The following is a 21,515-nucleotide window of genomic DNA, read 5'->3' on the forward strand; positions in this document are numbered from 1 at the left end:
GTTTTTTTTTCCTCTGCCCTGCTGTTTATTTTTCTCCCAGCTTGCAGTTTTGTTTTGTTTTTAAGAAAATTGTGTTGTCTCCTGGTTTAAAAAAAAAAAAGTTTTAGCATGCAGTTTCTTATTCGGGTTGTTTTTTCGATTTTTTATTAGTTCCTATTTTGGTTTGGACACTGAGTTGACTCAGCTAAGTTTGATTTGGTATCTTGTGGATTAGTAAAAAATCAGGCTGTGCACCACTGTCTTTGTTTTCCCAGTTCTATAACTCCAAATTATATAAGCTACTTTTAAAAATGGGCCTCTGGATGCCCCACAAATGCATGATTTTTATGTGTGGATGAAAAAAAGCAGCAGATAAATAAAATACTGCTACCTCAAACCAAGCGGCTGGAATTTTGTCAAGTATTATTTCCCATGTAATGTAGATATATTTCTGGTAGGTTTGGCTGAATATCCACTTAAGTTTTTCTCTCTCATGACAAATATTAGAGGTTGTTGTGAGATTCCATGCTTTAAAAGCCAATGTTGACATGCTGGTCCATTACTGGGGGGGAAAAGGTAAATTAAAACTGTAATTAGATTTGCCCTAAAGAGTGCAATCTTTTGGCTTTTACAGAGCTCTTCATCTGAGGAGGATGAAGTAGAGGTGCTTACCATTTGTGGGATTTGTAGGATGGGATACCACCAGGAGAGCGCAGGTTGTAAAAGGGCAGTATTGAAATAGTTCATCAATCCACCTAGAAAAATGTCATTGGGAAAAAAAAATCTTCGCAGGGAATCCTGAGAAATTCTGGCTTTGTTTGTCAGAAGGTTGCAAAAGGGGAGACATTGCAACCGTCATAAAAGCGAATCAATTAATTGCCAAGCATATGAAGTTTGATCATGTGGCCACAGAGATGCCACAACGGTCATAAGTGTGAAAAACATATTGTTTGTTTGTAAGCGACATTGGTTTGGTTGTTGCAAAACATTTGTGTTTGGTTTTATCTAGGTACTGTTGTAAACAGTCATTAAACAAGTTGTTGTATGTCAAGGACTACCTATAAATGTGTGGTTTTTTTAAAAAAATTGAGGATCCTTCAAAAAGGCATTTTTCCTCTGCTCCATCATTCATTTTAAGCGAGTTTCGTCCCATGTTGCGACCGTTCTTGCCTCAGTTGTTCAGTGAATCACTGCAGTAGTTCACGTTAGTAGTTCACGGTCGTTAAGTGAATCAGATGTCTCCATTGGGTCAACCCTGAAGCTGACCTGACCAGATTGGAGCTTCAGGGTTGCCACACTGGAGTTGAGGGAAAGGGAGGGGGGCATTAGAGATAGAGGAGTTTGTGTAGTCAAAACAAAATACTTTCTCCTGAGAATCAAGGACATTCTCCCACCAGGACTGTGGAAGGAGGAGGAGTGAGGTCACCAGGCAGCATCTTGATTGGACCGTGTGACTTGATTATTTGGGGTTGTGGGGAAAAAGTTCTCTTTTAACTAGGTGAAAAACGCAGGAACCTTCGGAGTCGGGTTTTCACCAGATCTGTGCCAATATGATATTTCCAATAAAGTTTTTCTCTGAGGAGTCTACTTGCCTCGGAGTTTTGCCTGCTATGGATCTATTACTTGGTGACAAGTGGCCAAATTCTGACTAGGTACAGATACTGCAAAGGTCATAAGTGTGAAAACCGGTTGTAAGTCACTTTTTCCAGTGCTGTAGTAACTTCGAACTGAATGGCTGTAATGCAAGGACTGCCCATATCACACAACATGCTTTTTACTGGTTGTGTGTTTTTGTACTAGAGGCTAAACTTGATTAAGCCCCCCCCCCCCTTTTAGCAACAGAAATTTTGGGCTCTATTGTGATCGTAAATCAAGGGTTACCTGAATTTAATTTAGTTAGTATTTATTAAATTTATTTGCCACTCATCTCACAGCCAGTCGACTCTTGCAACATTAATATATTTACATATTGTGTCAAGGTAGATCTGTTTGGCTCTGTTTTTACTAGAAAAGTTACAAAAACAACAACCCCAAACCAGAATTAAGATGTTAAACTAACTCCTGTTCTGCAGATGACACTCTGATCTCAATACAAACAGTCAAGCCTGCTTTTGAACTTGAGTGAATCGAGAAAACCAGGATCGAGTCCGTTTTTCTCACCATACAATCTGGAAAATTTTTTAACCAAGCTGTAAATTTTGCAAAAAAAAAAAAATGGAATTAACACAACAGATTCTTATCGAATAGAAACAGAGCCGAAAGTGCATCCAAACAGATTCAGAGTGAAGCAAATTGGGCCTCACGTGAGCCCAACGGGATCATTTCAGGAAATGAAATTGATTAGCGAAAGATGCCCACCCTGGAAAGGGGGCCAGACTAGATGCTCTCTAGGGTCCTTTCCAAACCATCTGCTCCATCATTCTCTGAGACTTCAGGCAGGCAAATGAAAGTGCAAGATTAAAACCAACCTTGTACACATTTTCTGATGTTTCCATTGGCCTAAGAAATGGAAAATGGATTTGAGGGGTACTTTTTTTTATGTAGTTCTTGTTGTCTTTTCTTTTTCGCAACCAGGAAAATGACAGTTTGAATTATTTGTGATTTTACAATAGAGAAAAAGGATTTTATTTTATTTTTAAAAGCTCCAGCATGTCTGGGGGCAGTCTTGCTATTTATTTATTTTTTAATGGCCCATTTGGAAGTTTTCCTTAAATTATTCTAGTGGAGTTTGCTCTTTGAGACATAGTCAATATTGCAACATTGCACAGTGGACTTCATAATCCTTTTTTGAAGACCTCTAAGGTTCCTTCCAACTCTATTATTCTGTTCTGTTCTATTCTTTCTGTATTAATCTCCTTCCTACAGCTCAACTTTTTTGGGGTTAATTTCCTACCAAGCCAGGAAATCCGTTTGTCACGATGGTTTGTAATCTTTTGGTGACCAATTGGCAGGAAGGATAAATATGCAAAAGGAAGAAATTTCTCTTATGCCTGTAGCCATCCTTTCCATTTTAGGACCTTTAAGAAGGTTGACATTTAACCTGCAGGGCTATTTCCCTGTTTTTCAGCAGGGTTTTCCTTCAAATTTTACTTCCACGGTGTTCAGAATTTTAGCCCCACCAAAACTGTCTTTTTTTTTTTTTTTTAAAGAAGAAAGAAAAGAAAACATTTCCGCTTGGGGCGCAAAACATTTCCTGAATCAAATTGATGATTTTGCACGCCCAACGAGAATGCTTCTTTGGCTCTGGAAATAAATTGATTTGAAAAATTGCACACGGACCTATTAAAAAATGGACATTTTTTTTTAAAAAAAAGTTGTGGTGTTAGGGTTTGTTTTAAAGCACCCTGAGTGCACAGAGTGGGTATATATGATTATCTCCAGGTGATCAGACAGAAGAGCCGTCTATCCAGATTTTATGAACTGTTTTGGAGGTGGTAATGCTGCCATAGTTGAGATGGTGAAATTCCTTTTTAGAGACTGTTTGCCGAGATGAATGTTTGTTGTCTGTAAAATTATAAAAAACCTTCCTCCCTCCCTCCCTCCCTTTCATTCCGATCTCCTTCCTTCCATCCCCCCTTCCTTCCCTTATTTTCTTCCTTATTTCTTTCCTACCTTCCTTATTTCTTTCCTACTTTCCTGATTTCTTTCCTACTTTCCTGATTTCTTTCCTACTTTCCTTATTTCTTTCCTATCTTCCTTTCATCTTTATTTCTTTCCTTTCCTTATTTCTTTCCTTCCTTATTTGCTTCCTTCCTTATTTCTTTCCTACCTTCCTTATTTCTTTCCTTCCTCCCTCTTATTCCAATCGCCCACCTTCCTTCCTTCCCTTCCTTCCTTCCTTCCTTCCTTCCTTCCTTCCTTCCTTCCTTCCTTCCTTCCTTCCTTCCTTCCTTCCTTCCTTCGCAGGGGGTTGGACTACAAGACCTCTAAGATCCTTTCCAACTCTGTTTCTCTTTTATCGTGATTAGTTTTAAAGTTGGTCTCCCCCCACCAAAGGGAATTGTTGTGCCTAGACAAGTAGCTTGGTGAGTTGATAGCTCAACACAATATTACGCAAAACTTAGAAAATGGGTAAATTTAAGAAACAGGTGGAACGTGTTCAGCCCTGCCATAAATGGCCAAAGCTACCCCTTATCTATTCATCACATGTGTGTCTCTGCAGTGATATCAGTCTGGCTCCTGGTTTAGAAAATATTTTTCCCAGGGGCGTTTTTCGGATCAGACAACATGGCCAGTTGAGGAATTTCCATGCGGAATTCACTCTGCAGGGCTCATCTTCCATATTTATTTTGTCATATTTATTTTTGTCGCCTTTGTGGTTTTTTTTTTTTTTTGGTCTTTCCTGCAGGCAGATCAGGAGCGGTGCCGAGAAATTTCCTTACTCGATGACATTTCATCGCGATGTCCGATCGTTCGGGGCAAATAACCAAGGGAAAGGATGGGAAAACCAAGTATACAACGCTCAGCCTGTTTGATAAATATAAAGGAAAGTCAGTAGAAACAGTCAGAAGTACAGGTGAGCCACGGGGAAAGGATGGACAACAAGGTGTGTGTGTGTGTGTGTGTGTGTGAGAGAGAGAGAGAGAGAGAGAGAAAGAAGATTTTGCATTTAAACCTGCCATCTTTCTATAATATTTGCACCTGAGTGGGTGATGGCTGTTCTCCTTCTCCTGCTGTAGTTATTCCTAGACATGGCCTGCAGAGTCTCGGGAAAGTTGCTTCCGCACGGCGTATGCCACCTCCTGCCAACCTGCCAAGTTTGAAATCGGAGCACAAAGGAAACGACCCCAATATCATCATCGTGCCGAAGGACGGAACAGGATGGGCAAACAAGCAGGACCCTCCAGAGCAAAAGAGGTGAGGTGGCCGTTTCCACCTTTCCTTCTTTGGAAAGGACCAGCCCTTCGAGGTAGTCCAACTCCAGCCCTTCGAGGTAGGCTGGGACCAGCCCTTCGAAGTAGGCCAGGATCAACCCTTTGAGGTAGGCCAGGCCAAGATGCTTCAGAGATAACAGGAGCTGAATAGATTATGACCACAGAATCTCTTCCCTATTTCTTTTTTTTTTCAAATAGTTTTAGTAAGAATTCCAAGTCACAAGAGAGAGAGAGAAAAAAAGAACTCGTATGCAAGGAGTGTAGAAATGCAAAATGAAGTTATTTTAAAAAGCGTAAAAAAAAAAGAAAAGAAAGGAAAATAAAGAAGTAACTTCCTCCTTCATCCCAGCAAGTAAAAAACCCACCTGAATAATTTAGTCCTATTTTTCTCCACAAGCATAAAGTTCAGAAATGGTTTCCAAGGTGAAACATAATTAATGGTATTTTCTTCCTTAATCAAAGCAAATTTATAGCCGTCTCTGTTGATTCCCATCCAACTTTTACAGCCATTTGTCCATTGTGGGCAAAATCCAACTCCTTTTTTTTTTTAAAAAAAAAGCTTTGTGAAATCAACCAAGATTTACAAAAATAAAATCCCGCCGATCTTCCGATACTCACAGGGGCTTTCTCCTTCCTTTTGTGTCAGTTCCAATTGCACAGCCACACAGCCGCAGGAGTTGCTGCCGCAGCAGGATTTACAGAAATCTGTCTCCAATTTACAGAAGCGGAGCCCGTCAACCAGCCAGGAGGTAAGTAGGGCAAAGATGGGAGTTCGAATTCAAATTCTTGGCAACTGGCATGTACTTAAGACAGTTGCAGCATCCCCAGGTCATATGAACCCCTTTGGGCGACCTTCTGTACAAGCAAAGACGAAGGGCGAAGCCAGATTCACTTAACAGCCGCATGACTTGCTGAACAACGGCAGTGATTTGCTCAGCAAGAAAGGTCATAAAACGGGACAAAGCTCAGTGAACGACTGTCTCGCTTAGCAATGGAAATTTTGAACCCCGTTGAGGTCCTAAGTGCAGGACTTCCCGTAATTGCTCTTTTTCTTATCCTTCCGCAGAATACAAATTCAGCACCCGGTGGTGTAAAATCATGGGCGCAGCTGAACGGAAAGCCAGCCAGACTAGAAGCTGGTAAGTATCCCCCGTCTGCGGGCATTTTGTACTTAGGCAGGTCTGTCTTTCCTGTCCCAAGTTGGAAGGACGATGTTCTGACCTAGGTTTCCCCAACACCATGAAGCCCGCTCCTTGTCCCCAAAAACCCAATTACCGACCTTTTTCAGGCTTGTAGAGTTACCAGGCTGATATCTTTCAGACGCCATACTGTAGCAAGAATGCAGGAACAGATCTTCATCCAAATGGAACTAATTGTTTCCTGAAAGCCCCATTCCCCTTTTATTCCCTATGGGAGGGGCCATTCACCATCCAACTGTGGCTTTAATCCCAAATAGACCCTGTTCCTTAGCTGTTCCCTTCTTCTGGCAGCTCTGCGCATGCGAATACTGGGAACAGGCTCCAGCTGTTCTTCTTCCCCACTGATCTCCAACTCCGAAGACAGCTGATAGCTGTCGGACGGCCCTGGCCCCATCTCTACTTCCGACGCAGAGCCTTCCCCAGACTCCAGGACTGGCCCATGTTCCTCCCCAACCTCCTTGCTGTCCGAATCTGCTACCAGCTCCGCTGGCGGGCCACAACAGACAAGCCTTGTGGATGGTGCCGTCCCTGATCCCTGGGCCTCTCTTTCTCTCCTTCCCAGGTTCAAGGGTCTCAAACCGACTGTTATCCTTCTCTCCCGAGGATTTTCCAACGTTGAAAGCAGCTGGAGAGCAGGACAGGTCTGGAAAAGAAAAGGGCACCTTAGATCCGTCGTATGGGCCCGGACCAAGCCTCCGCCCCCAGAGTACGTACCTGGGACATGGCCTCGCCTCCTTGCCCAGGGGGACAACCTGGGGGTACCTGGAAAATGACGTTTGTGTGGGAAGGAAGAGGGTAGCATGATAGCAGTCTTCCAATACTTAAGGGGCTGTCACCTCCTCATTTATCTCCCCCTCCTTATATATTTCCTTCCTTCCTTCCTCCTTGGCATCCTAATTTATCTTCTCCTTCCCTTCCCCTCTCTCATAAAAGCCTGAACCAGGGGACGAAGAGTGAGTCAGTAGACAGAAATATTCAGAATTTGGAGAATCCAAGAATCCTTAACGTTTTGAAAGATGCTTGAAATCATAAAAAAAAAAAAAACCTACCACACGGATGCCCTAACGTTGCCAATTGTTTTCTCTCTCTGTCTTTCTCCTCCCTTCTCTCTTTTCCTTCTTCCTTCCTTTTACTTTTTCTTTTTTTCTTTTTCTCTTTTTTCTTTCATTCTTTCTCTTTTTCTTTCTTTCATTCTTTCTCCTTTTCTTTCATTCTTTCTTTTTCTTTCTTTCTCTTCTTTCTTTTTGTCTTTCATTCTTTCTCCTTTTCTTTCATTCTTTCTCCTTTTCTTTCATTCTTTCTCTTTTTCTTTCATTCTTTCTCTTGTTTTTTTTTCTTTTTCTCTTTCTTTCTTTCGCTCAGATGTGACAAGCTGGAGGGAAGGTGGTGGCAGAAGCAGCTCCTTGGCCACCTCTTTCTCCCCCTTCCCAACTGAGCTGGGTACCAAGAGCTCCAGCGCAGGAGAGGAAGCCCCGGTCTCAGCCAACGGGGCCGATCCGAAGCAGCCCTCCCTTCGCCCTTGTCTGCCTCACCGCAAAGGAGCGTCCCAGTTTATGGCAAACACCTACCAGCCACCCACCTACCACGACATGCTTCCTGCCTTCGTAAGTCCTTTTTTATCTACTGCTTTCCAAGAGACTGGAAGCCTCCAGTGAGCTTCCTAAATACAGGCATCCCTCGACTTAAATCACGTGTCCGTGAGGTTCTGGCCATGGTTGTATGTCGTCTTCCCAGGAAAGACGACGTCTTTATCCGTTTCTAACCCTTGTTTTGATATCTGCTATCCCATCTCAGATGTGTTCCAATCCGCCAGCCGAGACCCCAAGCTTGCCTGAACGAAGCTCCTTTCCTCTCCCTTCCTTCTGTCTGGAACCCCGCGTCCCCTTCCGACAACATCCACCCAGTGACCAAGACGGGTAAGTCGAGAAACAGCCCTCAGCTCTCTCACACACACACTGACAGGACGCGAGCCAGGTGAACCCCGATGGACGCTGGCAGGCAGAGGCGGAATTTCCCCCCCTTATTTTCCTCCCCCAAAATTAAGCCCGACCACATAGTTTCGTAGCAAAGAACAGGGGGTCGAGCTGATTTGCTAATATTCCCGTTGAGATGAGTTTGCAAATCTATGAATTCCCAGGGAGAGATCTTACTCGTTCGTCTCCACCCTTGGCCCCTGATCTCCAAAGATCTGGAGATCTTTGTTGAAGATACGCCGAATCGGGCCGGTCTTAACCTCTTGCCTCTGCTGCTTGTAGAGGTTTTACACGCCTCCTTTCTCCACCAAAATGTTTTCCCGAACTTTTTCTCCGTGGCAGAAAAGACAAGCGCCTTGGGGCCCCACGCCCAGTCCGTCCGGTCCGTCCGGCGGGAGAGCGAGTCCCCAGACCAACCATTATCAACGCAGAGAACCTGAAAGGTCTGGATGAGCTGGACAATGATACGGAGGACGGCTGGGCAGGTAAGCCCCTCTCATTCGGGTCTTGTCCTAAAGAACCTCTCTTGCACACCTTGGTTTGAAAGAGTTTAAGGAAGCTCCCTTTTTTTCTAGGCTGTGTAACGAATTGTGGTGGCACTTAGAGGGGTTAGGGTTAGTCTTAGATTCAGGATGAGGATTAGCTAGGCTGCGCTTGGAAACAAAAGGCTTTGGATTAGTTTTAGGCTTAAAGCTATGCTAGACAAAGCCATGGCTACCAACCCGCCTTCCATGGAGGACGTGTATACAGCACGAGTGAAAAAGAACGCCGTGAAAATATCTATACACCCCTCACGTCCTGGACATAAACTCTTTCAACTCCTACCCTCAAAGCGACACTAATAGAGCATTGCACACCAGAACAACTAGACACAAGGACAGTTTTTTTCCTGAACTCCATCACTCTGCTAAACAAATAATTCCCTCAACACTGTCCAACTACTTATACTCTATTACTATTATTTTTCTACTACTAGATTATAATACTTCCTAGTACATCTTTCTTCCTACTTATGAGTATAATTGTGTTGCTTGTATCTTTACAGTTTATATTGTTTTATTTGTTTCCTAGTATGATTTGATTGCTTATTAGTAATTTATGACTATCACTAAGTGTTGTACCTTATGATTCTTGATGAACGTATTTTATTTATTTTTTCTTTATGTACGCTGAGAGCCTATGCACCAAAGACAAATTCCTTGTGTGTCCAATCACATTTGGCCAATAAAGTATTCTATTCTATTCTATTCTATTCTAGACTAGTCCAGACTTAGAAACAAATAGCTTTTGCTTTTAGTGTTCTGCAAAAGAGCCCGACAAACTGATTCCTTATTTGGTGATTTCAGTGAAATAGCAGCGGGTTTGTTTCTCCTCATTCGGTTCCTTGCTTTTTCTAGGAATCCACGACGAAGTGGATTATTCCGAAAAACTGAAGTTCAGTGAGGATGAGGAAGAGGAAGAAACCCCCAAAGACGGAAGGCAGAAATGGTAAATGGAAAGAGATCCACGTGTAGCGGGTTACTGTGTCTTGTGTAGAAAAAAAGTCTGGGTGAGTTTGCTCCAATCACCAGGTGACCGTGAGTTCTAGTCCTGCCTTTGGCATAAAAGACAGTTGGGTGACTTTGGGATAATCATCAGGAGATGGGGAGTTCTAGTCCCGCCTTAGGCATTGTAGCTGGATGACTTTTGGCCAATCCCTCCTTCTCAACCTATCCCACCTCACAGGGTTGTTGTGGGGAAAAGAGGAGGAGGAGGAGGAAAGTATTAGGTACGCTCACCGCCTTGAGTTATTTATAAAAACAATATAAAGGCAGGATATAAATACATGAATTAAAAGGGCCTCCATTGGCAGGAACAACTGGGATCCCCGAAGGCCGCCTTCGCTGAGCTCGGCCGAAAACACCGACGTCCGGTACCCCACAGAGGACCCCAAGACTTGGAACGACTCAGCCAGCCTCTCTCGGTCCATCCGCAAAGTGTCGGAAAGTCTACCAGGCTCAAGAAAGCTGAACGGCTGGAGCCCTCTGCCAGAATATCAGGTATTTCGAAGAGGGCCCCAAACTGCCAAATTCACAGCTTGAGAATGGATGCACCGATCCCTGGTTTGGCGAGTAATTTGAAGAGAGCAAAAAAGTCTAAAATTTGGATTTCCCCTTTGCACGCACACATACAAAATTCTCTACACGTAAGCACCAGCTGAACTCCAGAAGGTTAAAAACCGCCCAATGCAAAAGTAGTCCTTGACTTACAACAGTTTGTTTAGTGAGTGTTCGAAGTTACAAGTCAAACGGGACTCAGGGCCGTTTCTCATATAGAACCGTTGCAGCATTCCCACGATCACGGGCTCAAAATTCAGACACTTGGCAAGTGGCTCCTATTTATTGATCGGAAGTCGCTTGTTTCAATGCTGTTGCAGCTTCAAAGGGTTGCAGGGATGACCAGCAACCAGCAAATTCGGCTTGATTTGACTTTGTCGCCTTTCTAACGAGGCAGCTGTATGGATTTCCGCACCCTTATCTCACGTCTTTGTTGTGATGTCGGTTTCTTCGTTCTTGCCCAGAAACCCCCATTGTCATGTCTGCGGCAACAGTGTTCAGAAGAAAAAGAAGAGAAGCCGCCGCTGAGACAGAAGTTCATCTACTCGGAAATGTCGGAAGCCGTCGAGCGGGCCAGGCGGCGACGGGAAGAGGAAGAGCGAAGAGCGCGGGAAGAGCGCCTGGCTGCCTGCGCGGCAAAACTGAAGGAGCTGGATCAGAAATGCAAGCTCGCGCAGAAAGCGGGAGACGGTCCCAAACACGGCGAGAGTGATGAACCCCCATCCTCGACCTCGGAGAAGAACGCCGTCTCGGAGAACAGCCACGTAACTCGGATAGGTAAGGCCGTGCAGATAGGCGTATGCTTCAGACGTTCAGGTAGGACCCGGACGCTGCAAACCACTTGTCCAGAAAAATGGAGTGTAGGTCCCATTGTGTCAGGGACCACTTGTTGCCAGATATAAGAGAATTTAACAGGGATTGGACGTGGATTGCTTACAGGGACTCCAGGCTGATTACTTGCTTGACGCCGCCTCCAGGTTCTGCCTTGTCTTTTCCTACATTTAAATGGCAAGCTTCTCCTTGGTCCTATGTTAAGTCTAGCTGATGTAATGATATGTGGGAAAGACATGAGATTGGGTGAAAGATAAAGAGTTTGATAAGAGACAGCATAGCCCAGAGCTGCATAAGGGATAGCGAAAGAGTCTCCAAAGAGACGCTCTAGTTTCTCAGACTGCAAAAGAGAGCAGTGGAAGATTTGTCCTTTCAGATTTGCAAGATTCTGTTAATGCAACTTCAGAGAACAGTCCAATAAGAGAGGGCACAGCCCAGAACTGTACAACGGGGGTAGAAAGAGGCTTCCGAATTTCTCAGGTTGTAAAAGGGACAGTGAGAGAGTTGTACTTTCAAGAGTTGCAAGATTCTGTTTAATGCAGCTTTACAGTAAAGTAGAATTAGCTCGTAGGTTTACAACGGGTCACTTAGCAAGCATTCAAAGATATGACACACACATCCCAAAGAGACTTCCCATCCTGCTAAAGTGTTCGCTTAACGACCACTGTGTTCGCTTTATAACTGCTGCAGAACAGCTCATAATAATCGGGAGCGATCAGCTTTTGCGACTTACGACTCGCAAACCTAATATCAGAACGGCCCACTAATACGATGGTCACCACTTTGCGAACGTAAAGCAAACATGCCTTTTATCCGTTGTGTTTCCCGCCTGGCCCTGCCTGGTAAGGCTGACGTGCAGCTCCGTTGCTTTCAATTTTTGCCTTCTCCTTTCCGTCCTCCTCAGCCATCCCCGAGTCTCACACCCAGGATCCCTCTTCTGGTTACGTGGATGAGGAGACCCCAACAGCTGCCTCCACAGCGCTCCGGAGTAGCAGCGAGGAGGAGCTGCGCGAAACCGTTTCCCCCATGCAGGAATTCGGCAAATTCCCCAAGCTGCTTCCTCCGCGGTTCCAGAGAAAGCAAGTAAGAGACGGAAAATGGTTTTGGATCGTTGTTCTCATTCATTTGGGTTTTTTTTTCCGCAAAGCGAGTTGAAGTTTGAGTATGAGTGTGTTCCTCCTTGGGGTTAACAAGCCTGGATCTGGCCAAAGATTACAACTTTTCAGCACTGCAGCAGTTGTTTGCATTTATTGATTTAAATTTAGATGTCAGGCATACAATCCCAGGGCCTGAGCGGTCTTCCAGTCCCTCGAATATTGTAAGACTGCTGTCACGTCATCCATAATCCTTCTCTTCATTAGGCCTGGCTCTTCACTATCCCTCATACGGTTTAGCCTCCAGACAAAAGGCATATCAGAAATGTAATTACGTTTTACCTCGAAACAAGTCCTAGAATGTGGATTTCAGCCTGGTTTCACTATCTGGCTGTCCTGCCGTGCTGGTGGGTGCTTTCTGGCTGGAATATATATATATATATATATATATGGTTCCCAGATACTCTTTACCTCCAAATCATATTGGCAAAGTCTTGTCTGTGTTGCTTTGCAGATTTTTTTTTTGTTAGCTTGCTTTCTTTTATGATATATAATATTTCATATATGTGTGTGTGTGTGCGTTACCTGATTGATGAAGGGATGAAGGGTAGAAATCCACACAATTAATTTCCTTTTCAAAGTCTTTTTTTAAAAAAGATGCTTTTCTTTTCAATGTCTTTGTAAGTTTGCTTTTCTTTCCAGTGTCTTTTTTTTTTAAAAAAAATTGCTTTCCTTTTCGATACAAGACTTCTCAGTGCCACATCTACCGTTAGCACGTTAATTACTTTTCCGTGTTTCCTTTCAGGACCACCTCTACAAAATGCAAAACTGGCCACCCTCCCAAGTCTATCCACCTTCTTCCCACCCTCAGCGGACTTTCTACCCGGCCCACCCACAGATGTTGGGGTTCGACCCTCGATGGTTAATGATGCCTTCTTATATGGACGCTCGAGTCACCCCGGGACGCTCACCTGTGGATTTCTACCCTTCATCCCTTCATCAATCAGGTAAAACACCTGTGAAATTCAGGGGAAAAAATAATAATTGTATGATGCTTGTAAGTTTCCAGTTCATTCTTTATGTTTTAATTTTATTTTCCCCCGTTTTTTCGTTCATCTGTTCTTTCCCCTTTTCTCTTTCAACAAGGCTTATCTATTCATTCATGCACTCATGCCTTCTATCCATCCATCTACCCATCCATGTCTTTTATCTACCCATCCATCCATCCTTCAATCCACTGCTTCTGTCTCTCTCTTTCTCTCTCTCTCTCGATCTCATAGAATATATTTATCGTCTATATCATCTATCAATCCAGCCATTTTTTCTCCATCCTTACATCAACCCATCCATGTCTTCTATCTCTGACTCTCCCTCATTATCTGTTTAGCCATTTTATCCATCCCTCCATCTATCCATCCCTCCATGTCCTACGCCTCCATCTCTCCATCCATCCACCCATTCATGTCTTTTACCCAACCATCCATCTTTGCCTTCTCTCTCTTTCTCCATCTCTGTGTCTCTTTCACTATCTCATCCCTCCATCCCTGTCGTCTCCCTCTTTCTCTCCATCCCATCCATCCATCCATCCACTGGCTTCTGTACAGTAGTGGGATTCAAAAAATTTTTTTACTACTGGTTCTGTGGGCGTGGCGTGCCTTGGTGGGCGTGGCAGGGGAAGGATACTGCAAAAATCCCCATTCCCTCCCCACCCCGCTAACCTGCTTTCCAGCTCCGTTCTCCTGTGCAGGGCAACCAAAGAAGACCCAGCCGATCAGCTGGGACTCAGTGGGAGGCAGAGAAGAGATGGGGTTGGCGGGGCCGGTCATTTTCTGCTACCGGTTCTCCAGAACTGGTCAGAACCTGCTGAACGCCGCCTCGGCTTCTGTATCTTTACTGCTCTAAAATTGTAATAAAATCCAGTTTGATTTGACTTTGTCTTCTTGCGTTGAAAAACCAGAATAAATTTCCTCTCTATTTCTTACCGCTTAGGCAGCAGCAGTGAGTGGGATCTGTCTTATCTTTTTCTCTCTTTCTAACCCGGCTAGGGATGGTGAAGCCACCGGATTCCATGAACGGGGGCAGCTGCCCACCGGAGGAGCAGAGCTGCCAATCTGTGGGGCTACAGGAGAGAAAAGAGGAAGTTACCTCCCTCTGGGATCCGGAAAGTTTTGTCCCCCTGCCAAGCAAAAGCTGTCCTGTTTCCCAGCCAAAGCAAGCAGAGAGCGGGACAGAGGAAGGATTACACACCAGGTAAAGTATAGGCTCACCTTGATGGAGTTTCAGGTGCTAAAATACAAGTAGTCCTCGTTTAATGACCGTGTTGGGAGATGGACAGCTTGGTCACTAGAAGAAGCGGTCGCGGAGTGAAACCGCCCTTGCTTATGATCTTACTTCAGCTTTCCTTTACTTCAAAGACCCGCGAAGGTCGGCTTGCGCATGAAGTTACTTTTTTCCTCCCTAGGTAACGGCGTACGGTCTCTAAACAAGGCATTGGGTAAACCAAGTCTACCTGTAATGGGGCTGCCATCCATTGGATTCCTTGTTTTTTTGTTTTTAGAGGGAGGTTTGTTTGGAGTCAGTGTTGAGTAGCTCCAGTATGCTGTAGAAAGAGAGGCATTCTTTCGTCTCGCCTACAAATCTGAAGCATTTTACACAAAGGTTAGGCCATGTTGGCCTTTCTGCCCTTGCAAATATAAAGCTGCTGAGAGCCTGGCAAAAACAATTAAAACTGATCTCATATTTTATCTGCCATTCAGCAGAGACGGTACGAGCCCATCTCCCCTCTTTAATACAGGTGGACTTACTGCCTTCATTGAGCCCCAAAATCTTCTGTCGCTAAGTGAGACAGTTGTTTAAAAGGAGTTTTGCCCCATTTCACGACCTTCCTTGTCGCGGTTGTTAAGTGAACTTAGTAACAATAGCTCTGAAGTGAATCTGGCTTCCCCGTTGATTTTGCTTGTCCGAAGGGGATCATGTGACCCCCAGGAGACTGCAACTGTCATAAGTACATGCCAGTTGCCAAGCCTTTGAATTTTGATCACATGATGCTGCAATGGTCGTGAGCATGAAAAACAGTCGTAAGTCACTTTTTTCCAGTGCCGTTGTAACTTTGGTCACTTAACAAATTGCTGTAAGTTGAGGCGTACCTGTAATTTCTCCCTCTTATTCTGTAGCAACCACTTGGGAGAGCGTTAGTGAAAAAACATCGTTTTTCCTGTTCCCCAGCTCCTTAACATGGAATTCCTTCTTTTTTGGGGGGGTTCCTTTTTTTTCAGGGTGGAGAATTCTTACTCTGCACCCTCGGGGCTAAACACTCAACATGACTTCTTTGAAGAAGTTGGAGAAGACTACTTAAGCTCCTTCGAGAAGAAACCCCAGGGAAATTTCGACCGATGCGTCAGTCCTGCCCAAAGGACGCCCCAAGAACGCATCTTTCAGCCTCCCGAGTGCAGCTCTGACCTTTCCGATCCTTGCGATAGGAGCCTGTTGAATTCTCCTTTGGAGTCCGGTTCCATTCCGGATGAAAAGAAGTCCGAATACAATGGTTGGGAGATCAGCCATTTTTCCAAACCCTTGGAAGAGTCGCCTTCGGGGAAAGAAGAGCTGTTCCAGGAGGACTCCTTGTTTGGTTCCGAGATGTGGAAGAAGGATGGATCTGCCAGCAAGCAAGCCAACCCTGGAACTGGGTGGACGACTCCTGAGAACCGAAACACCAACGGTCAAACACTACAGCAAGAGCAAACGGGCAGAACCCGTCGATCCGGTCCGATAAAAAAGCCGGTCCTAAAGGCTCTTAAAGTGGAGGAGAAGGAAAAAGAACTGGAGAAGGTGAAGGTGGAGGGCGAAGAGACGTCCCATCCCGTTAAAGAAAAGGGCCCCACGCCAAAGGCATCAGAGGAGATGAATCCTGGAGCCGTTGTCCACTCCACTCGCTACCGCTTGTTGGACGAGAGACCCTCCCCACAAACCCCTGTCCAGGACAACGAGAGACATCATGAAGACAACGAGGAGGACAGCAAAGAAAAGGAGAAGATAGCCAAGGACTCGGAGGGCAAGAATCAGTCAAGGGAGTTTGCCGAGCTGCCTCCAACCAAACGAAACAACTGGATCTTCATCGATGAGGAACAGGCCTTTGGCGGACGGGGGCAAGGACGGGGCCGTGGACGCGGCTTCCGAGAATTCACCTTCCGAGGCCGTAGCAACACGGTGGGATGCGGAGGCGTGGCTGCCGCTGGTAGCGGCGGCGGGGCGAATCTCCGAGGCGGTTACAATAGCAGCAACGGCGGGGGTCCCCCGAGAAGTAGCCGAGGACGAACCTTGAGAGAGTTCAATCAGGGGGAGGAGTTCCCGCGGGGAAAGCCCAGGCGCCGGATTGCGAGCGAGACCCACAGCGAAGGCTCCGAGTATGAGGAACTGCCCAAGCGCCGGCGTCAAAGGGCCTCCGAGAATAATAACGAGGGTTCCCTGGCCGAGAAAGAAGAGGGCGATCTCAAGAAAGGGGATTTCCAGGACTCCTGGAGATCCAATAAGATCTATTCCGATGATCAGGACGCCAAGTTGAGGACCCCGCGAGCTTTTGGGCGATCGTTACCCCCAAGATTGAGCAATTCCACTTACGGGCGCCGAGGATTCATTTCCAAGGAGTTTCCCCAGTGGCAGAGCCGAAATGGTGGAAATACTTGGCAAGAATATGGGCACAACGCCCCTCTGGACGCCTTTGGCATCAGGCGTCTACCAGAGAGGGATTACAGCCAAGAGTCTTACAAGGCTTCGGACTCGTTTAGCCGACGGGTGTTTGAAGAGGACTACGGAGGGGATCCTGAAAACGTGGAGAACCGGCCGTTCCGTCGACGGCGCCCCCCTCGTCAGGACAAACCTCCCCGGTTCAGGCGCTTGAGGCAGGAACGTGAGTCCGTGGGTCAGTGGACGCCCGAAGATGGTGGGGCCAACCTTATCGCTTGCCAGTGGCCCAGGAGAGCCAAACTGGTCACGACCGATTATAACGGTTCCTCGAACAGAAGATCTCCGGAACTCTCCTATCAGAATACCTCAGATCACGCCAACGAAGAGTGGGAGACGGCCTCGGAAAGCAGCGACTTCAGCGAGAGGCGGGAAAGGAGGGGAGGCGGGAACTCGGAGAACGAGGCACCGTTGGATGGCGGGGTGCCCGGAAGCACCTTGGGGGAGAAGAGAGACCTGGCCAAGAGGAGCTTCTCCAGCCAGAGGCCTGTGGTAGATCGGCAAAGCCGGAAATCTGATCCCGTAGGATTTGGGGAGAAAGCCATACGAGCCGGTGGGAACCGACCTGCGTCCTACTACGAAAACCAGCAGAACGTGCTGCAAATGAGGAGCAAAAGGTAATAATCTTCCCCTTTCTAAGAAAAGAGGGAAAGTATTTGCATACAGAGCGTACCTCTTGAGATCGTGCGGACTTCAACTCCCAGAATTCCCTCGTCTGGAGAATTCTGGGAGTTGAAATCCCCATATATCAAAGTTATTAAGGTGGAGAAACACCGGGTCTCCCTTAAGAAAACAGAGACTGTATTTGAATACAGTCCAACCCAATCTTTCTCAACTTTCAGACTTCAGCTCCCAGAATTCCCCAGCCAGCATGGTGGTCTCCAGGGAATTCTGGGAGGCCGCCCATCTTACAGGTCCAGAAGTGCTGGTTCCCCCTTAAGAAAAGAGAGAGACGATATCTGGGAACAGAGTGGACCTGAGAATCCAGCCCTTGAGACTAGGTGGACTTCAACTCCCAGAATTCTCTAGCCAACCTAGTCTGACTAGGGAATTCTGGGGAGTTGAAGTCCACAACCGTGAAAGCTGAGAAGCACTGTTTCGACTTGTCGATTTGCAGTCGTCCCCGACTTACAACCCAGGCTCCCATTACAGTCATAACTCGAGGACTCCCTCTTATTGCTTTGTAGTTCTGCCCCTTGGGCCTGGGCAACATTTCTGGCCTATTTTTCTGCCAGATTCCTTCTTCCCTGCTTGCTTGCAGGAGTCCGTTGGTTCCTCGATTGTGAGTTGAATCAACAACCGCTGTTTCCCCGCAGATCTCCGGAAGAAAACGGCGTTCTTGACAACGGCAGTCCTGGACGGAACCGTTCCGCTTACGGGTCTCACTCCAACCTGAATGGTGCCGAAAACCTGGAGAAAAGGCCAGAGAAGGAGCTGAAGTCGGCGGGCAGCGAGGCGACAGAGACCATCAGTCCGTTTGAGCTGAGCTACAGAAGTAAACACTATTACAATTTTCCCTTTATTGTTTTATTTGTATCTTGCCTTTATTATGTTTTATAAATAAGGCGGCAAACTTATCCGGCACACACCTTCCTCCTTCTATTTTTCTGGATTACCCAGCTGACTTTCCTGCCTAAGGCAGGACTAGAACTCCCAGTCTCCTGGTGATTGGCTTAAAGTCACCCAGCCGGCTTTCCTGCTAAGACAGGACTAGAATGCACAACCTCCTGCTTTCTCAGTGCCTTATGCACTAGTCTTCCCAAGCCCAAATTCCCACAACCTTATAATGGGCTGTGAGAAAATTCACTTTCCAGAGAGAGGTTCCGGACTTGCGTTAAAAACGCTTGTGTTCCATCGCGCAGGTGGCGTGATGGAGAGCCGTGGCCCGGGTCCCGCGACAGAGACGGACGTGGGGCCGATGAACAGCGAAGGATTCATTGAAGTCCTGACCAAGAAACAGCGGCGGCTGCTGGAAGAGGAACGCAGGAAGAAAGAACAAGCTGCCCAGGTGAGAAAAACCAGAAACGCAGGTCTTCCTTGACTTACAACCGTTCGTTTAGTGACTGTTCAACCTCCGGATCGGTAGGACTCAGGGACCGCTTCCTCCGAAGGAAGAGAAAACGGCACGTGGAAAGAATCTTAACTCCGTTGTTTTTGGGGGGTTCCTTCCCCCTCGTTTTATAGGCTCCGGCTAAGGGCCGCGTCCTTCAGTCGCGCATCCCACCCCGCTTTGCCAAAAAGCAGAACAGCCTGTGCCTCGAACAAGGGGACGTCTCGGTGCCTCGAAACACCTTGGGGACAGAAATTTGGGAGACCAACAGCGCAGGTGAGCCCACGTCTGGCCTCTTCCGGAGGTTTGGCATTTGCCGCTGTTGCAAGCGATCAAATCTGATGGGTTAGGAAACGTCTGCAAGAAAAAAACCCCAAGCTCAGAGAGCAACAAGGACCCCACAGTTGTCCTCCTCCTCCTCTTGTTTCTCCTATTCCTCCCCTTTTCTCCTCCTCCTCTTCCTTGCCTCCTCCTCCTCCTCACATACTGCTCCTTCCTAGCACTGACGATGTAACCTGGATGGGTCATGAAATAAGAAAGAAAACAACCAAGCTCTGAGAGCTGTGTGTGTGTGTTTGTGTGTGTAGAGATAGGTAGTAGGTAGATAATAGAGATAGAAATAGATATAGATACATAGATTAAATATAGATGGATAGATATAGTGATAGATATAGATATATGGAAAGAGAGAGAGGATAGATAAGATAGATAAAGATAGATAGACAAGATAGATAAGATAGATAGATAGATAGATAGATAGATAGATAGATAGATAGATAGATAGATATAAAAATAGATAGACAGATAGATAGATAGATAGATAGATAGAGATAAAGATAGATAGATAGATATAGAGATAAAGATAGATAGATAGATAGATAGATAGATAGATAGATAGATAGATAGATAGATAGATTGATTTGTGTGCATATATGGGTATGTGTGTGCATTTTGAATTCCCATTTTCCAATGTGTCCCAGTCTGTTGACAGAAAAAAGTGACAATAAAGATTACCATATCTCCTTTTTTTGTATTATTTTTTTATTGCACATTTTCCTTTATCATACATCACATTTCCATTTCTACAATGACCGTGTACTGTCGGTATCATAGCTTTTTTTTAATATGCATCATATTATACGTCCTAGTTACAACTATTATTCTCATAATTATACAATGTAATCTCTTTCGAAAATACATAATAGGCATAGTATTGTACGCCATCATTTTGGCAGTTGTTCTGATCGTTCTACCATATAGTCTTCACTTCTAGTCACTCTCTCTCTCTCTCTCTCTCTCTCTCCCTCCTTTTCTGGCAGCTCTGTCCGTTCAGTCATCTGGTCCTGATTCCTGGAACAAGCCCATTGGCACTTTTATTGGAAACGAGACCGGCTCTGCGGAGGTCAGTGTGGCGCCCGATGGGTCCTTCTCTCACGCCCAGGAGAGTTGGGGATTTATAACTATGGGGCCCGAGGGTCAACCGGGGTGGGGTGGGGGACTAATCAAGGAGAGAAGCAACCTGGAACTAAGGAAAATTTCCTGATAGTTAGAACAATTAATCAGTGGAACGACTTCTGTCCAGAAGTTGTGAATGCTTTTAAGAAGTTTTTAAAAAGAGATTGGACAACCCTTTGTCTGTAGTGGGGTAGGGTTTCCTCCCTAAGCAGAGGGTTGGACTAGAAGACCTCCAAGGTCCCTTCCAACTCGGTTATTCTATTCTATTCTAAAAAAACGAACAAGCCAACATCCAGTTAAGGCGAACGCAATTCATGTCGCTCTAACTCCCCCAGCCTCCCTCTTCCTCGCAGGGGTTCAGAGGCAGCCAGGGAGACAGCGGCATCGACCTGAGCGCCGAGTCGCGGGAGTCTTCGGCCACTTCTTCCCAGCGCAGTTCTCCGTATGGCACCCTCAAACCCGAGGAGCTGAGCGGAGGCGGGCTGGCCGAGGCCAAGGGAGACGGGCCGAAAGAGCCAGCTCCGAAGCCGTTGGATAAGAAGGTAACCCGCCTTTTCCAGTCCTGGGGTAGCCGAACCTTGGCTCAAGGGGATGGCGGGAGGAAACGGAAGGAGGGCTTCCGTCTTTGGCATTTTTGTCAGACCTTTGGCGGAAGACACACACACACACACACACACACACACACACCAGTTACGGTACAATGCCTCAGTCCCTGACTTCTTGGGAGGTGGGTGGAATATGGGTAAGCTTTATCCGAACCCGACGGTTTAAAACCCGGTGCCGTTCTTTTGAGCCTTCAAAAGGCGTTCCTCTAAAATTGGGGGTCAGATGGAAGGTGAGGATGGAAGCAGAGAAAGCGGAGGTGTGAAGGGATGAACTTTTTCATGTGGGATCCTGTTTTGGCCGATTGGCTGCTTTTAATAATGAACCAAAAAGTACAGTCCTTTATTTCCTTTTATTTCTGCCTCTGTTTCCTCCCTCCCTCCCTCTTTATCCCTGCCTCTTTTCCCATCCATTCCTTCTTTCTTTCTCCCCTCCCTCCTTCCCTCCCTTTTCATCCCTGCCTCTTTTCCCATCCATCCATCCATTCCTTCCTTTTTTCCTTCCTTCCTTCCCTCCCTCTCCCTTTATCACGGCCTCTTCCCTTTCTTTTCCCATCTCTCTCTCCCTTCCCTTTTTCACCTTTTCCCCACTCATCTTTTCCTCCCTTTTCTTCTCTTCCTT

General features: G+C 46.0%; 1 protein-coding gene across 8 annotated transcripts in view; it reads left to right on the plus strand.

Annotated features, from left to right (window-relative positions):
- Positions 1-21,515, plus strand: part of PRRC2B (proline rich coiled-coil 2B) — a 35,927-nt gene that overhangs the window by 2,026 nt on the left and 12,386 nt on the right. For 6 of the 8 annotated variants that reach the window (XR_015739777.1, XM_087914747.1, XM_087914741.1 and 3 more), the window contains exons 2-21: positions 4,328-4,495; positions 4,659-4,836; positions 5,500-5,602; positions 5,920-5,992; positions 6,615-6,758; positions 7,415-7,656; positions 7,847-7,968; positions 8,368-8,510; positions 9,423-9,513; positions 9,878-10,064; positions 10,586-10,898; positions 11,857-12,035; positions 12,852-13,053; positions 14,092-14,296; positions 15,322-17,403; positions 18,103-18,281; positions 18,649-18,794; positions 18,971-19,112; positions 20,156-20,238; positions 20,627-20,833. Coding sequence is in view for 7 of the 8 variants with exons in the window: in XM_087914747.1 (XP_087770873.1) it covers positions 4,381-4,495; positions 4,659-4,836; positions 5,500-5,602; positions 5,920-5,992; positions 6,615-6,758; positions 7,415-7,656; positions 7,847-7,968; positions 8,368-8,510; positions 9,423-9,513; positions 9,878-10,064; positions 10,586-10,898; positions 11,857-12,035; positions 12,852-13,053; positions 14,092-14,296; positions 15,322-17,403; positions 18,103-18,281; positions 18,649-18,794; positions 18,971-19,112; positions 20,156-20,238; positions 20,627-20,833 (5,136 nt within the window). In the remaining variant the exon portion in view is untranslated. The remainder of the gene's footprint in view (positions 1-4,327; positions 4,496-4,658; positions 4,837-5,499; positions 5,603-5,919; positions 5,993-6,614; positions 6,759-7,414; positions 7,657-7,846; positions 7,969-8,367; positions 8,511-9,422; positions 9,514-9,877; positions 10,065-10,585; positions 10,899-11,856; positions 12,036-12,851; positions 13,054-14,091; positions 14,297-15,321; positions 17,404-18,102; positions 18,282-18,648; positions 18,795-18,970; positions 19,113-20,155; positions 20,239-20,626; positions 20,834-21,515) is intronic. The other 2 variants (XM_087914742.1, XM_087914746.1) reach the window with 1 other exon arrangement.

The sequence above is a fragment of the Pseudonaja textilis genome, chromosome 17 (assembly GCF_049901715.1).
Source record: "Pseudonaja textilis isolate UNSWEBS1 chromosome 17, rPseTex1.2, whole genome shotgun sequence".
Lineage (NCBI taxonomy): Eukaryota > Metazoa > Chordata > Lepidosauria > Squamata > Elapidae > Pseudonaja > Pseudonaja textilis.